Consider the following 17,429-nt stretch of genomic DNA (forward strand, 5'->3'; position numbering starts at 1 on the left):
TTTCCCCTCTGTAGTTCTTTACACCCTCTAACGTACTATATACAAGGGTTAGTAAAAAAAAATACTGCTATCAGGGTTCCAGTTCATACATGTGTAGGATTATTCCAAACAAAAGATGTTTAACACGTGTCTGTGATCAGTGGGTGGCTGCAGACAAGTTTTCTCAGTAATACACTTGTCTTAGACTCCTTTGGCTGCCTAAACAAAACAAAATAAACAAAAACCCAAGGTATAATAAAAACAGTGGTTTCCATTGGGACTTCCTGGCCAGTTAAATTCAAGGCAGAGAGGTCACCTCAAAAGGTTATAGGGACTGTTTTTCTGAAATTCCAAAGCGGTCGTCTTGTTGGAGCCTCATGAAGAACATAGGCCAATCATGGGGTTTATTATGAAGACAGTTTAAGAAAACGAAGAACGCATTGGTGAGAAAAAGGACAGGACAGTTGCGGCAAGGAATTTTTCCACCACAACAATGCACCTGTTCATTCTCTGAGGGTTCATTCTCAAAGGCTACCCTGTGAGAATTTCATTAGGAAATCTTACCTCATCCACCCTATAGTTCTTATTTTACTTGTTTTAGATGTCTTTTAGTTTTCAAAACTCAAAGAACATTGAAAAGGAACACAAATTGAGTCCACTAAGGATGCCAAAACTTGGAGTAAATCGAAGAGTGACGAATTCTTAAGGGACAACTTACAGAAATGAAAACACCACCTTTAGAAGTACAAAGACATAAACTGAGGCTATGTCAAGAAACCAAAGCTTCACATTTTTATACTTTTGTTTCTTTAAAGCTTCTATGACTTAACAGTAATGTTTTGGTCTTGCTCTTTGATATGACTTATTGGTTTATTGCCTGTCTCCACTACATTAAGCTCACTGCCTTTCTCTAGTGTCTGCAACCATGGCTGGAACCTAAATGGCACTCAATAAATATTTAGTAAAGGAAAGAAGGGACGGAAGAAGGAATGGTGGGAGGAAAAGAAGAAGGAGGAGGAAAGAGCCAGCTGGGATAGAATCTGATTAACTCTGGGATAGAATCAATCCCATTTCTACCAAGAGGACTGCCATTCATGCTCCCAGGTTCCCTCCGCTGGAAAGCCTTCCGTGTCTCCCAGGTGAAGCCAGGTGCTCTGTGAATGTGGTTGAGTGCTGAACTTTTCCACTCCTCTGTTTTTGGTTACCCATGCTCCTTTCAAACTTTTTTCTTTTACCTGTAAAAAATTGTGACCACATCCAATACTTACAGAAACTTATAAAAAAAGAGAAGGTGTTTTCTACCTTCCTTCCATATCCAACTCCACTGTCCAGGAAAAAACATTTTAATAGTTTGATCAGCACCAGAGATGCATTTTTTAAAAGACTGGTTCCTTGTGTTGAAGTTCAGCTACATTTTGTTCTGATCTAGTATCTAGTCCTGGGACACCTGCAGATGTTTGGTTAGGCCCTGTGTTCTTTAGAGCCCATTACTTCATGTTAGCACTTTCACATCCATCCTTTAACCCTTTCATGGAACATGTATCACCCACCTACATTTTCAGCCTCTGAGGTTTCTTGGGAATTTGTTATCCCAGTTGTAGTACATGCTACTGAATAGTGGCGGTGGTGGTGATGTGCCGTGCAGTCAGTTCCAACTCATAGTGACTCTGTACAAGGGGACCCATATAACTGCTTGAATCTGAAGAAATGGGTATCATCCACCAATCCTGCCACCAAATCCATTTGGGACATATGTGTTTCACATAATTATATTAAAATCCATATTACTTCAGTTACTTCCCTTGTTTCCAGAACGACTTCAGTTATTGAAAACACATGGTATCAACACAGAAGATCAAAGCAGAAAATAGTTTGTTATAAAACATGGTTATAAACCTCCCCACTGAGTTTCTATCCATCAGCCTAAAGATGACCTTGAACGTATCACACCTAAATTTAGAGATCATCTCAAGAACAGATTTGATTTATTAGACACTAGTGACCAAAAACCAGAAGAGTTGTGGGATGACATCAAGAACATCATATAGGAAAAAAGCAAAAGGTCATTAAGAAGACAAGGGAGAAAGAAAAGATCAACATGAATGACAGAACAGACTCTGAAATTTGCTCTCCAACATACAGATGCTAAATTAAATGGAAGAAATGAGGAAGCAAGAATTGAACAGAAAATTTCAAAGGTAAGCTCGAGAAGAAAAAGTGAAATATTATAATGAAATGTGCAAAGATCTGAAGTTAGAAAACCAAAAGGGAAGAACACTCAGCATTTCTCAAGCTGAAAGAACTGAGGAAAAATTCAAGCCTCAACTTGAAATACTGAAGGATTCTTTAGGCAAAATATTGAGTGACGCAGAAAGCATCAAAAGAAGATGGAAGGCCACACTAAATAGATGGAAGGAATACACAGAGTCACTGTACCAAAAATAAATAGTCGATGTTCAAATATTTCAAGAGGTAGCATAAGTTCAAGAGCTAATGATACTGAAGGAAGAAGTCCAATGTGCACTAAAGTCATTGCCAAAGAACAAGGCTCCAGGAATTGACAGAATACAAATTGAAATCTTTCAACAAACTGATGCAGCACTGGAGGCACACACACCTATGCCAAGAAATTTGGAAGACAGCTACTTAACCAACTGATTGGAAGAGATCCATACTTGTACCAATTCCAAAGAGAGGTGACCCAGTGGAATGCAGAAATCATTGGACAATATCATTAATGTCACATATAAGTAAAATTTTATTAAAGACAATTCAAAAATGGCTGCAATAGTACGTTATTGACAGGTACCTGCCAGCGATTTAAGCCAGGTTCAGATGAGAATGTGGAATGATGGATATCATTGCTGACATTAGATGGATCTTGGTTGAAAGCAGAGAATACCAGAAAGATGTTTACCTGTGCTTTATGGACTATGCAGAGGGTTTCGACTGTGTGGATCATGACAAGCTATGGACAATATTGCTGAGAATGAGTATTCTGGAACACTTAATTGTGCTCATGAGGTACCTGTGCATAGGCAGTCGTTTGAACAGAACAAAGGGATATTGAATGGTTTAAAATCAGGAATGGTGTGTGCCTAGTTTGTCTTTCACCATATTTATTCAATCTGTATGTTGAGAAAATAATCAAAGTGGCTAGATTATATGAAGAAGAATGTGCCATCAAGATTGGAGGAAAATTCAGTAACAACCTGTGATATTCAAATAATACAACCTTGCTTGCTGAAAGCGGAGAGGACTTACAGTACTTACTTTGATGAAGATCAAAGATCACAGTCTTCTCTAGGGGTTGCATGCACCTCAATGTAAAGAAAACAAAATTCCTCACCACTGGAATAATCAATAACATCATGATAAATGGAGGGAAGATTGAAGTTGTCAAAGATTTCATTTTGCTTGGATCCATCATCACTCATGGAAGCAACAGTCATGAAATCAAATGACGTATTGCATTGGGCAAATCTGTTGCACAAGATCTCTTTAAACTGTTCTAGAGTAACTAAGGTGTGCCTGGCCCAAGCCATGGTCATATGAAAGTTGGACAATGAATAAGGAAGATCATAGGAGAATTAATTCATTTGAGGTATGGTGTTGGAGAAGAATATTGAAATTATCACGGACTGCCAAAAGAACAAGCAAATCTGCGTTGGAAGATGTACAGCCAGAATTCCTTTTAGAACAAGAATGTCAAGACTTTGTCTCTCATAGTTCAGACATTTTATCAGTAAAGTGGAAGGTCAACGAAAAAGAGGAAGACCCCAATGAGATGGATTGGCACAGTGGCAGCAGCGTAACAACGATTAGGAGAATGGTACAGTACTGAGCAGTGTTTGTTCTATTGTGCAAAGGATTGCTATGAATAGTAACCAGCTCGATGGCACTAAAAACAACAACAGCTAAAAAATATCCCTTTTCATCAAATGACTCTATTTATTTGAAAGCTTGGGAAGTACATTTATCTTGGCATTTTGTGGATAACCTGTGTGTTGTGATTAGAAATGTGACTTTTTTTTTTAAAGTTTTTCTTGTGAACTGAGTGACAGTTTACATGGGAGAACATTGACATTTCACCATCGTTTCATAAATACAGTCTCCATGCATCATCATTCAACAAACAGTATTTGCTTCCATTCCTTCTGGGTTGTTTTTGTTTTGTTTTTGGTGTGTGTGGTTATTGTTTTGTTTTGTTTTGTTTTAGGGGGGGGATGTACACAAAAACACTCAGGAATATATAATAATTTAAACAACCAAAGGGCACATTCTGCAAGTCTGCCTCCTGGCCACCAGCACCCAGTCCCTCTCTTTCCATGAGTCCAGAGTCCTCAGCTGCTCCCTCTCTCCATGTCCTCATCTCTGGTGTTAGTAATGTGACATTTTAAAAGAGCATCTTAGAGCTTCTTACCCCTCCACTCAGAGGAGCTGTCTGCTTACAGAGGTGTGGAGCAGGATGCTGTTGGATGTGGGCTCCCACTTACTGAGTTGTTCAAAGGAAGCTCAGTTACCAGCTCTCACTCTCAACTTGGGCTCTGTTTTCCTAGCACTTATCCTGTGACTTCCTTCCCCTGCATCTTGCTCAAGCTACTCTTCCCTTTTAAGAGGGAAAGTTCTAGGGCATCTCCATCAATCTCTGTGACTAGTGCTTCCTGTGAGTCATTTTATTTATGTTTGTATGACTCCTATCTGCTTGTCACAGAGGAAATGAAATTCAGAGAGGCTATTGACATTTCATTTGTGCCTCCTGAGGACCTTAAAGCACATACAGGCCAAAGCAACATACATCTAATGGTGACTTTCCCCACACTTTTCCCAGATCCCTCACTTGTTGTAAAGTGCCAAGTCATTTCCTACTCATCACGACCCTGTATAGGGTTTCTGAGGAGTGACTAATGGGTTTGAACTGTAGACCTTGTGGTTAGCAGTCCAGTATTTATTCCTACAGTGCTACACCAGGACTAATATCTTATAAACAGCTACTTCATCCACCTGTCTGTAAGGGTCTTCTCAGTGGTGGCAATGATAATTTTACATGTCTATTGTTGGTAAAGGAGCCCTGGTGTGGTGCTGTAGGATAATCACTCGACTGCTAACCAAAAGGTCGATGGTTCAAACCCACTAGTTGCTCCTTGGAAACCCTATGCTATGAGTTGGAACTGACTTAATGGCACGTAGCAACAACATTATTGGTAAATAGTCTCATCTTTCCTAAGAACTGGTGAGGGAAGGGAAATGATTTGTTTGTTGAAAAAGAAACAACTTGGCATTTGATTATGCTGTACTTAATAATATCTGTATCACACAGGCAGGAAGAAAGACACTGGAGGTACACTAGTCATGTGATCATGGTCAAGTTCTTTAATCTTTCAATAGCTCTCTTTCCTCATTTGTAAGTTGGAGATAATAAGACCTATCTCATTGGGGTTTTGTGAAGACTAAATAAGGGTAATATAATTAAGTGGCATATGTAAGCTTTATTTAAGTACAAACTACTACTAATGCTGCTACTGCTATTGCTACTACAACTCTTTGGATAACTAAAGAATTCCAGAGAACTTACCTTTTTGTGCTCAGATGGAAAAAGCAAAGAACGTTCGAGCACTCTTTGCATTCCCAAATTACCAATGACTGCTTGGGCTATTTCAGGTGATTTTTCTCAGAACATTTCCTTGCCTTTAGAAGAGTGAGCCAATTCAGACACTCCCTGAAATAGGGGTGGGGTGGAAGAAGACTTGTACCCTGGGTTTCCAGCCTCCTGTACCCTTTATTCTACCCCCTGCATCACCCAGGTGTCTGTGGGCTATTTGGTAGTCAGTAGTAGTGCTTTGGGGCTCAACTACAAAGTTGGTTGGTGGTGATCCATTTGTCTGCTCATTGATTCGTTTTATTCATTCAAACTATAAAAGCAGTAAATAAATTCCTTCCAAAAACTTCTCTTGTTTCCCTGTGCTGAGAAAAAGAATTTAAACGTCCCAGCATTTGGGGCCTTCTATTTTCTGCTCTCTAACTAATCTTCCACAACAGAGGAAAGCTCAGGAAATGTGATTCTTCGTGACTGTTTGTTCTAATCAAACTGTCCTGTGCAGAGTGGGTGCTCACCAAATGCTCTGTAGGATCAAAATGACCAACTTGGGTGTTTTCATTTTTTCCCCCCTTTCAGTGTTATTCTAAAAGGCCTCCCTCCAGGCTCACATTTTCCAGAAGGAGACCACAGGATCCAGTACACCGTTTATGACAGAGCTGAGAATAAGGGCACTTGCAAATTTCGGGTTAAAGTAAGAGGTAAGAAAGCTGCTTATTGGCTTTAGGAGAACAAAGAAACGTAAGCTCTCAAGCAAGAGTCCTCTGTAGTAGGGGGCACTTGGCAAGGCATTGGATTTGCCTCTGATGAGGCTGCGGATATGTCCCATCTTAATGCCTGAATTTCATGATACACATCTGGATGAGGTTCAGTGCTGGCACTTAGCCACATCACATGGCTTCTTTAAATCATCCCAGAGGGCAGAAAGGTAGTTCCACAGGAGTCCCCAGCTGTCTGTCCCTGCAGAGTTTTATTTGACAACTATTCCAACTCTGGACTTTGGATGTTCAGTTAGAGCCTACCAGTCCTTCGGTAACTGTGTGATTCGGAGCCCTCTAGTTTGAGCCACTAGTTGACCATGTTCTTGATGTTTTAGAACCATTAGTCTACCTGAAAGAAAAAAGTTTATAAAGTCCCTTTTGTACCTCATTGGGGTGGTTAGCTAAAACTAACCATCTTTAGTTTTGTTGGCTCAGTCTCCTCATGAAACACAGAGGGCTAAACAAGTGTGATCTACATGGTCTCAGTGATATGGACAGTGACCATACTAAGATCTACCCAGTGGTCAAGTAGCCATCCCTATCCACTCACTATTTTAACAGACCTCCACCTTCCCTGGTTATTCTGTGAAAGCGAACTCACCCTGAGATCCCTCTGGGCTTGTGTCTCCACAGTCAAACGCTGCGGCAAACTCAATGCCCCTGAGAATGGTTATATAAAGTGTTCCAGTGATGGCGACAATTATGGCGCCACCTGTGAGTTCTCCTGCATTGGTGGTTATGAGCTACAAGGTAGCCCTGCAAGAGTGTGTCAATCTAACCTGGCTTGGTCTGGCACGGAACCCACCTGTGCAGGTATGTGTGCAGCCATCTCTCCAGTCAGCAACAGAAACGGAAGACCCCTTGGTTCTGGATTCCACTGGATAAACAAGTAAAGAGAGGGAGAATTTCATTTCCTACACATTAAAAGTTTAGTGCCATCCCTTTTCATCTGAGCAGGTAAAAGCAGTCCTTGGATTTCTGCAGCAACTCATCTGGCTATCCCTCCTACTTTACCTCTGATTTCCCTTCAGATTCTCTAAAGAAGAGGGTGGAGATAGGAATCCAGAACTAGCATTTTATGACATTGCGAATCAGCAGAGTCCGCTTTAGTTACTTTTGTCCCTCTCTTCTACTAAGGAGCTCTGGTAGTGTAGTGGTTACGAATTGGGCTGCAAACCGCAAGGTCAGCAGTTCGAAACTACCAGCTGCTCCGCAGGAGAAAGATGAGGCTTTCTGCTCCAGTAAAGATTTACAGCCTCGGAAACCCTGTTCAGGGTCGCTATGGGTCGGATATGACTCAACGGCACTTAACAACAACAACTTCTACTAATGGAAGGATCTTGTTTATGAAGCCATATGCTGCCATTGCCAGGATACAGTGAAAGTTTTGCAGCTCTGGTTTGAAAGCCATGCAAACTTCATGCATTTGGAAGCTTTCCTCCTTTATAAAATGAGGATAACAAAACCTCTATTACTTGAGTGGTTGTAAGGTTGAAATGGGGTCATCCATTGAGCAGTGGATTAAAGTAATGCCTGGCACAGCTGTTATTACTGATGAACAAAAATTGGGCCAGGTAGTGATAACAGTGTGATATTTGGACTGGCTAGAAAATTCTGGACATATCTCTTATTTTTATATCCTTTCCCCCCATTTCCTGATATTGTCGCATCATTTTTCTTTCCCTTTAACTTGTGCCATTCAGAGTTAGATCATCCAAGTGCTTGAGGTTCTTTGATCTTAAACATTAAATGAGAAAAAGCATACCCATCCCAGACTCCCCATCTATGAACTTGATGCCCAACATGCTGGCATTGAGGCCCAGGGAATACAACAAGGTTCTAGGCCTGCGCAAACTGAACCGATATGATTTGACACCATGTGACTGTAGAGCATTTGAAATGTGACTATTCTGAATTGAAGTGTGCTGAAAGTGTAAAATAAGCATTGATTTCAAAGACTTAGTACAAAAAAGAATATAAAAAAAAAATCCCATGAAAAATTTTTATTTTGATTGCATGCTGAAATTATAATTTTTGATATATTGGGTTAAATAAAATACATGATTACAAATGAATTTCAGCTATTTCTTTAGATTTATATAATATGGTTACTGAACCATTGAAAATTACATGATGGCTCCCATTATATTTCAAGTTGTCATTGACCCTGAGTCAATGGAGGAAGTGAGTGAGCTTTGTACCCCAGTGTCTGGCACAGGGCTTGACACATAGCAAGCACTCAGTGGGCGTTGGCTCAGTAATGAATGTGTAAATGAACAAATAATTATCAACACAACTGGAAAGTTTGAAATACAAATACCAACACTATAAACCATATACAGAATTCCTTAGCTCTTCTTATATTACTTTTTCTCCAGAGTCAGGCCTATTTGCTTACCTATTCATTAATCATCTTTCATTGACCCCAACCAGCTAACCAGCTGGGATCAGTGGCCACTTATTTGCTTAAAAGGCAGACCTATTCAAACAAACTGCTTTGTCCCATGTTCTCCGTGGCAGAATTCCTTGCTCTGTGGCACTCTATGTCCTGTACTATATGTCCTCTCTAAGAAAGCAGACTTTTGTCTGAGCCTTTTCACCACAAGTTAACCTTTCCGTTGCCTGTTCTTTCATCTATATGCCTCCCTGTACCTCTTTCCCCAGCAGATGCTGTTGGTGCCTGTACTTTATGCCTTTGGCACTGCCACCCGTACTCAGAAGGCTACTTACTGCAACTTCCCAAGTCTCTCTGATTAACCCCCTCCCCACTGCATGGTTATGAAAGCATTGCAGACCTATGCATAGAGCCAGCTGGAAAGGATAGATAATTAGTACCCCCCAGAAGCAGTCCTCAATGATGCTTCAGTTCCTTTGTTCTATTGGTGGGATAGCTTTGAGGTGTGTGGTACATGGTCTTGCAAAATTCCTTAATAGGCTTGAACTCCAGATGCCCACAACTTGCTGATAACACACTCTGTATTGCCTCCTTTTCTTCCCATCTCACTTCCTAAGGTAGACAGAATAATGGCCTCCCCAAAATGTCCACATCCTAATGCCCAGAACCCGTGACTATGTACCTTACATGACACAAGGAAATTTGCAGCTGTAGTTCAGTTAACGAGCTTAAGATAAGGGAGGTTTTCATGGATTTCTGGTTGGGCACAATGTAATCACAAGAGCTCTAATAAGGGAAAGAAGGTGTAAGAGGAACCAGAGTCAGAATGAGTTCATCAGAAGCAGAGGTCAGAGTGGATAAAGATTTGAAGCTGTTACACTGCTATCTTGGAGGCTGGAGGAAGAGGCCTTGTGGTAAGGATTTCAGGCAGCCTTTAGAAATGGAAAAGGCAAGTGAATGGATTCTTCTTACAGACTCCGTAATAAACACAGCCTTGCGAATACCTTGATTTTAGCCAGTGAACCCCACTTTTGGACCTCCAGAACTATAGGATAATACATTTGCATTTTTTTTAAGCTACTGAGTTTGTGGTGATTTGTTACAAAAGCCATAGGAAAATGATGCCTGTCCCCAGTCCCTTACCAGTGTTTCCTGGGACCACCTCCCAAGTAAACTGCTTACACACAAATCCTTGTCTTGGGCTCTGTTCTTTTTTTAATGTCATCATCTCTGCTTCCATCTCTGGTGTTGCTGCTTCTCTGGATAGGGTCACACTTCCACTCATGTTCTTCTCCCTTGATGGTCCTAAGGTCCTCTGTTCCTAGACTGCAAGATTAACTACTCCCCCCTCAGGGTCATTTCTTACGATTCTGTCTGTCATCACAGGTTATGTTGAGCTGGAAAAAGCAGAGGGTTTCTAATCCATGTGGCCTTTTATTTCTTCATTTCTTAAATTTAAAACAGTGTAGTTTCTTTTTCCTCTAAATTTATTTACTTGTTCTTGAGAATATGCTCAGGAAAACATATACCAATTTGCCAGTTTCTACATGTCCATGTGGCCATTTCTGATTACAGCCATGAACATCAATGTGGGCGTCAGAACAGCAGCTGCGCTTCTAGATCAGTTTTATGAAAAAAGGAGACTACTTATTTTGTCCACACCCACAGCCCGGAACCTTCTTTACCGGTTGCAGCTGGGAATGCTACAGGTAAGCCTTGGGAGAGGGGCAAAGGTAGGAGAGAGAACTCTAACAGGAAGGACCCCTCCATTTCATTAAAAACAAAGGCTAGATTCAGTGCCTAATCCATTTACTGTGGCATTCATTAATTTCTGGTTCTGAGGCATAACCTGATTTACATTGACTCTCCAGACCTAACCCAATCATTTTCCATGCAGACAATTTTTGTCTGTCCTTACTATTAAGCCTAATTGACATGTGGTCCGGGCCCAGCCAAAGAACAATTGTCCTTGCCAAACCTGTCCAGGATGTGCCTGGACTGGATCAACCAGTCATATGCTCAAGTCATATGCCCAAGGGATGAGAGGCCTCTCAGAGGTCACAGGCTCCAGATTCTGCTCCATGGAGCTTCTCTTCTCCTCACATAGCTCCTCAGAGAGTGGCAGCTGTTTTGTAGACCATTTCTCTCAAAGTGTAGTCCCTGGACCAGTAGCATCAACATAACCTGGGAGCATGCTCAAAATACAACATCTCAGGCCTCCACCTCAGACCTGCTGGATCAAATCTATATTGAAACAAGATCCATAGGAGATTCCTAAGCATCTTGAAGTCTGAGGAGCACTTTCTAGGAGATGTGCACTTCTTAGCTGTGTGAATTGTGTAGCTACCAAATGAGGCAACCATTATCTTGTGACTAAAACCAAAAATTGAAAGGATGGAACCTAGAACTTATTTGATGTTGTCCTGGAGATGGTTTTCAATAGAGTGAATGGCCACAGTGCTGGCACTATAGGATAAACACTGGACTGTTAACTGCAAGGTCGGCAGTCCAAACTCACCAGTTGCTCCTTGGAAACACTATATATGGTCCCTATGAGTTGGGACTGACTTGACAGCACACAACAACATTACAGTGACTAGAGTGAGCTAAGTATATAGAACAATCTTGGTTTGATAAAAGGCTAAGTTGTAGGAAGGGAGTGGTTGATTTTGCAGTCCAGGAGTGGAGGACCCTGGGGCCATCAAGGGAGAAGAGCAGAGTGTGGGACCCTATCCAGAGAAGCAGTGATGCCAGAGATGGAGGCAAAGACAATGACATGGAGAGATGGAGTAGCTGGGGACTCTGGACTCAGGGAGGGAGAGGGGCTGTGTGCTGATAACCGGGGAGCGGGCTTGCAGGGTGTGTGCTTTGGTTATTTGAATTGTTATATATTCCTGAGTGCTTCAGTATACATCCAAAAAAACAGAAAAACAAACAACAACAACAGAGGGAATGGAAGCAAATGCTGTTGAATGATAATGAATGGAGGGGATTGTCGTCATTGCAATGAAATGAAGTACGATGGGATGAATATAAGACTGATGGTCTCCCATGTAGGCTATCACTTAATTCACAATAAAAAATTTAAAATAAAAGGCTAGTTTTGTTTCTTATCTCAGCATTAATATAATGAATAATGACAAATCTTTCTTCACTCTTCTCATGTACTTGAAGGACTGCCCATGAACTCTCAAGAGCCACATGAAAAATTGTTTGCATTTGCTTGATAGGAATCAGAATCACTGCATCTTTACTCCCAGTCCCGGCCACCTTACTGCCAACCTTGTCTCAGGTTGTTAAGTTGTTGTTAAGTGCCATCGAGTAGGTTCTGACTCATAGTGACCCTATCTAGGGTTTCCAAGGAGTAGCTGGTGGGTTTGAAGAGCCAACCTTGTAGTGCAAACTGACCTTGTGGTCTAGTACAATGTCCTGTAGTGCCACACCAGGATTCCTGGTTCTTGTTGTTGTTAGGTGCCATCGAGTCGGTACCAACTCATAGCGACCCTATGCACAACAGAATGAAACACTGCCCGATCCTGGGTCAACCTCACTACTGTTGCCACACTTGAGCCCATTGATGCTGCCACTTTGCCAATCCATCTCGCTGGGGGTCTTCCTCTTTTTCTCTGACCCTCCACCTTACCAAATATGATATCCTTCTCCAGCGACTGGTCCCTCCTGACAATATGACAAATTGACAGACGTGATGGGGACTCCTGGTAGAGCTTGCTATTCAGGTAACACAAACCCACAGCCCTCCATTTTTGTGGGAAATAGGCTTTTCAGGCTACAATATATGTGTTTCCTGACCTCTTCTTACTCAATAGAAAAGTTAATATGTCAAGCAACTTGCTTTTCCTTTAGGTGAACAAACTATGGCATGTGGGCCAAATCTGGCCTGGAGCCTCTTTTGTTAAATAAAGTTATATTGCAACACCGCCATGCTCATTTGCTGGCATATTGTTTAGTACTCCTTTCACACCACAATGCTGAGTAGTTGCCATGAAGACTCTAAAACCCTACAAAGCCTAAAATATTTACTATGTGGTCCTTTACAGCCAAAGTTTGCCATCTCCTACTCTAGTCTCTCCCATTGGAAACCCTATATAATAAGGTCACTATGAGTCAGAACTGACACAATGACACTTAACAACAACAATATCCTGTGATATTCACCCCATTGCTTTAAATATATTACTAGTCAATTAATTGGATAAAATATTTGGCACTAAGGTTTGGTGCTATAGGATCCATTGTTGATTCAAGGTCAACACTTCAAGTCCACCAGCTACTTCTAGGAAATTACACAGGGTGGTCACTATGAGTCAGAACTGACACTACTTATCTTCAAAAGATGTTCATATATGACCCATCCTCTCCAACATATTTGCACTTGCATTTCATATATGACCCACCCTCTCCAACATATTTGCACTTGCATTTCATATATGACCCACCCTCTCCAACATATTTGCACTTGCATTTCATACATGACCCACCCTCTCCAACATATTTGCACTTGCGTTTCAAAGAGAACTTCCAAGGAATGGTTTCATTGACTAGTTGTTTCAGTCAGAATAACAGAAAAGTATGTTTTTTTCCCTTTTATACCTATCTGTCAACTCATATAGGGAAGTTTCCATGGAATTATGATAGAAAATTTGATGTTCTAATAGTTCAGGAGTTTAAAATTTCTTTTCTCATATAGCCAGATCGTTCTTAAGTTACTTTTTTTTGTTCCCTCATTGCCAGTGCCATTCCTCAAGAGACCTCCTGGCACGTAGCTGACTGGGCCACATTCCCGAAGTTCTTTCCAAGGGCCAGCGCAGAGAACTGGGACCTTTTATTCTTGTTTCCCTTAGGTCTGGATATGTGGAGGGGTATTTGGCGGGTGAAGAATACTCTGGAAATATTTTTCGACTCTTGCAAAGACGAATTTAGAATCCTTTGAGGCTAGTCTTGGACACTTTTGAGGAAATTTGGCTTATGCAAAGTCTCACCCCATCTGGAAACACACAGACTGCCATTTTGCTTAGATTTAAAAAATCTCACTGCCAAGCCATTTCTGAATGATTCCTCTAGGAAGGTATTTAGGTTTTTATAGCTCCTAGTTTAACCCCAATATTTCAAGTATTTTCAGGACAGTTTGGAGTCGTCACATAAACTTTCAAAAGCAGATCAGTGCTTTTGCCAATTTTCAGTTTGACATGGAAATCTCAGGCCTTGCCTGTTTCTTGTTCTGTTTTCAGCAAGCACAATGCAGCCTGGACCTTCGGCACATCACTGTGGTGGAGTTAGTGGGCGTGTTTCCAACCCTCATTGGCAGGATAGGAGCAAAGATTATGCCTCCAGCCCTAGCTCTACAGCTCAGGTAAGAGAAAGGCCTGTCCTTATATTCCATCCCCTGTGGTGGTGGTGGTTATATGCCCTGGAGTTGGTTCCCACTAACAGCGACCCTGTACAGGGTTTCCGAGGCTGTAAATCTTTACAGGAGCAGAAAGCCTCATCTTTCTCCCACGGAACAGCTGGTAGTTTCGAACTGCTAACTTTGCGGTTCGCAGCCCAATTTGTAACCACTATGCTACTTTCCATCCACTATAGAAGTAATTATTTCTGATAAAGTTCCCTGACTTCTTTCTATTCAGTATTGACTCCAGGTACCTATCAATATTTAATTTCTTTTATTCTGGGAATATTATTGCATCTATGCTCATTGACAAGTTGCTGCTTGTCCAAATAAATCAAGTAGTGTGCAATTACCAGTGTTCTCTTCTTCCTACAATCAAGAGATTTTGCTATCTCTGTATTGTTTATGGGGTGGGATAAGCAGGAAAGACCTGGAAAAAAGAACAACCTTCCCTCCTGGTCTTATTAGGAAGGAGGGTGTCTAATTAGCCTTTCCAGGTTTGGTCTCTTTTTCTTCCTGTTTCCAGGGCCCTTGTTTATACTCACAATATAACAAGTATGTAACTATTAGTTTGGTAACATTTATAAGGTCAGAACCCTGCTGTTTGGACTCTGAGTATTGTAGAAACAGAATTCAACAGCTAAAAGATAATTTCAGAATAACCCAAATTTTCATTTGCATCGCTTGACCATGGAGTAAAGGCTAATTAGGCTAAATTAAAGCTCAGGCAAATTTGCCTTTTTGGACCATCATTTTCTCAGATACCCTATAGGGCAATCATTTCTCAGGGTCTAAGGCTGTTGACGGGAGCACAATAGCTCTGTAGGATAAGCACTGGAACCACAAGGTAGGTGGGTCTAGCCCATTAGCCACTCTGCCCTATACAGGGTCCGTATGAGTTAGAACCAGCTTTAAAGCATTTAACGACAGCAACAATAAGGCTATTGACAGCTGCACCACCATCTAGCATCAATATCCAGAAAAAGTAGCTTTTCAGGTTTCTGCAATAGGGAAAAAAAGAGAGCAATGACATACCACACCAACTGTTCGATGCTTCATGTTGGAAGTGACACAAGTTGCTTACTCTTCCATTCCATTGGCCAGAACAAATCACATGATTGCAACCAAATTTCAAGAGAGGGTGGGGAATGTATTCTTTCTATATTCCCAGGGAGAAAATGAAATGAGATTTGATGGATCCAATCATAGATGTTCAAAGAGGTTCACAGGAATGTCTTGAGACATGTCTATATGATAGGAACATGTCCTTAACAAGTGGTATTATATATTGGCACAATGGCTTCTTTGTGAATTTCTATGGCGTTCCAAAGTGATGCTGGGGTTATTGGTGAGGAAAACCAGTCTGAGGACACTGCCCTTTTACTCATTTCCAGTAGTTTTTGTGGAAAGCCCGACTTGCAGGAGGTATGGGAGGATGATACAAAAGAGGACAACTCACAAGCTCACTCCACCCCTCCCTCTTTCTGTAGAAGCGCCTGAGCTCCCCATGACAGACGTGCCCCTGGGCCCGGTGGACCTTTGGTCTCCTACACACATAACTCTGAGAATTCCTGCATCCGTCCTTGTCTGAAGCAGTAGTGACTGCAGCACCCCAAAGGGCTTTCATCATTAACGTCCTGATCTCTGTGCCCCTTCCCACCCTCCTCTCACCCAAATCACCTCTCCTGCTCAGATCTTTTATCTCTGGCTTTCCCCGTCTGCTGCCAGTGAACTCTTGGGCCAGGAAGGTGGATAGTTATAAGAACCCTGGCAGGCAGCTGTGGGGCCAGGACCTCCCCTTTGAGTTTGGTGCACCTTTGATTTCTAGACAAATTAGCAGCACACAGAAGCAGAACGCAAGGGGAAGCTCTTGTTAAAACGCAGGTTTTGGGCACCATCTCCAAAGTTTCTGATTCAGGAAATCTCATGTGGGGCCTGGACATTGACATTTCTAATAAGTTCCCCAGGTGATGCTGCTGCTGCTGGGGGATTGCACATTGAGAACTACTAGTTTAGTGCTTTACCAAAGGTTTCCAGGCTTGAAATGGAAATTTTGCAAAGCAGTCTATTAGAAAAGGGTCCAGTCTGTAAGAAGAGGGTCCATCTTGCTCAAGCAAAACTCAGAAGGTCTGAAGATAGTCCAGGTACATGTCACTCAGAAATGATCACTCAGATGCATTTTATCTAGTGTATTCCACATCCAGCTGTATGTCCCTTTTATCAAATATGTCGGCAACAAAGAAGGAACTAGACAGATGGCTGTTTTGTCCTTTACCCCTCTGAATTCTACCCAGAGTTTCCAGCAGAGGGAAAGGAATGATTTCATTAAATTAGCAGGAAAATAGAGAAGGAGACGCAGAGGCCTGGATAGTAAAAGAATCATCTTTTCAGTTAGAACACTAAATAGCACTAAGACCAAGGTAAAAGTATTGAAGAGTCAGCAGTAAAGAGAAATCAGGTGCCTGGTCTTGCAGGGTCACAGTCTCCCTTGTTTCTTGGCCTCATTTGTTTTGTTATTGTTTCTGTGTTGTTAAGTGCCTTTGAGTAGGTTCCAACTCACAGCAACCCTGTATAGGGTTTCCAAGGAGCGGTTGGTGGGTTTGAACTACCAACTTTAAGGTTCAAACGGACCTTGGGTTTGAAGTGCCGACTTAGAGGTTCAAACTGACCTTGTGGTCCAGTGCATTATCCTGCAGCATCTAATTCATGTTCCCTAAGGTAATTTCCCAACCATCTCAAGGGTGATGGAAACTAAGAAAGTCTTAATATTTACAGTACAGTTGACCCATACTAAAAAAGCCTTAATCTTTGAGTCTATGGCAATTCCAAGCAGACTATCCAGAAAGAATTCTTTCCAACCCAATAACAGATATTTGTGTAACTCAAAAGTACTGCCAGCACACCATCTACCCCCATCCCACCCCAGGCCACATTCCACCAGCAGTTCAGTTATCCATCCTCAAGTCTTTTGTGAGCTCTTGGCCATGGTGAGACGCATTCCTATGGTTGCTGATCTGACTACACATCTCTTCCTGATATTCTTTTTTTTTTTTTTTTCTGATTATATTTTGTGCTAATCCAGGCATGGGGTTCACATGAGGAATGAGTGTGCACAGCAGAGACTGGTAATATGCGCTGTTTCCACCCTATCTTCATTAAAAAACAAACCAAACCTACTGTTATCTAGTAGATTTCGACTCATAGTGACCCTATGGAACAGTGTAGAAATGTTCCTTAAGTTTTCAAGACTATCCCACACCTCTACCAGGGCTCCTATACCAGCTTCCATAT

At 41.6% G+C, this 17,429-nt stretch overlaps 1 protein-coding gene across 1 annotated transcript in view; it reads left to right on the forward strand.

The window, feature by feature from the left end:
- Positions 1-17,429, forward strand: part of SRPX (sushi-repeat containing protein, X-linked) — a 152,701-nt gene that overhangs the window by 119,819 nt on the left and 15,453 nt on the right. Inside the window, exons 6-9 of the mRNA XM_006864298.1 lie at positions 6,155-6,276; positions 6,970-7,149; positions 10,307-10,440; positions 13,981-14,102. Coding sequence (XP_006864360.1) covers positions 6,155-6,276; positions 6,970-7,149; positions 10,307-10,440; positions 13,981-14,102 — 558 coding nt within the window. The remainder of the gene's footprint in view (positions 1-6,154; positions 6,277-6,969; positions 7,150-10,306; positions 10,441-13,980; positions 14,103-17,429) is intronic.

Source organism: Chrysochloris asiatica, unplaced genomic scaffold, assembly GCF_000296735.1.
Source record: "Chrysochloris asiatica unplaced genomic scaffold, ChrAsi1.0 scaffold00062, whole genome shotgun sequence".
Classification (NCBI taxonomy): Eukaryota; Metazoa; Chordata; class Mammalia; order Afrosoricida; family Chrysochloridae; genus Chrysochloris; species Chrysochloris asiatica.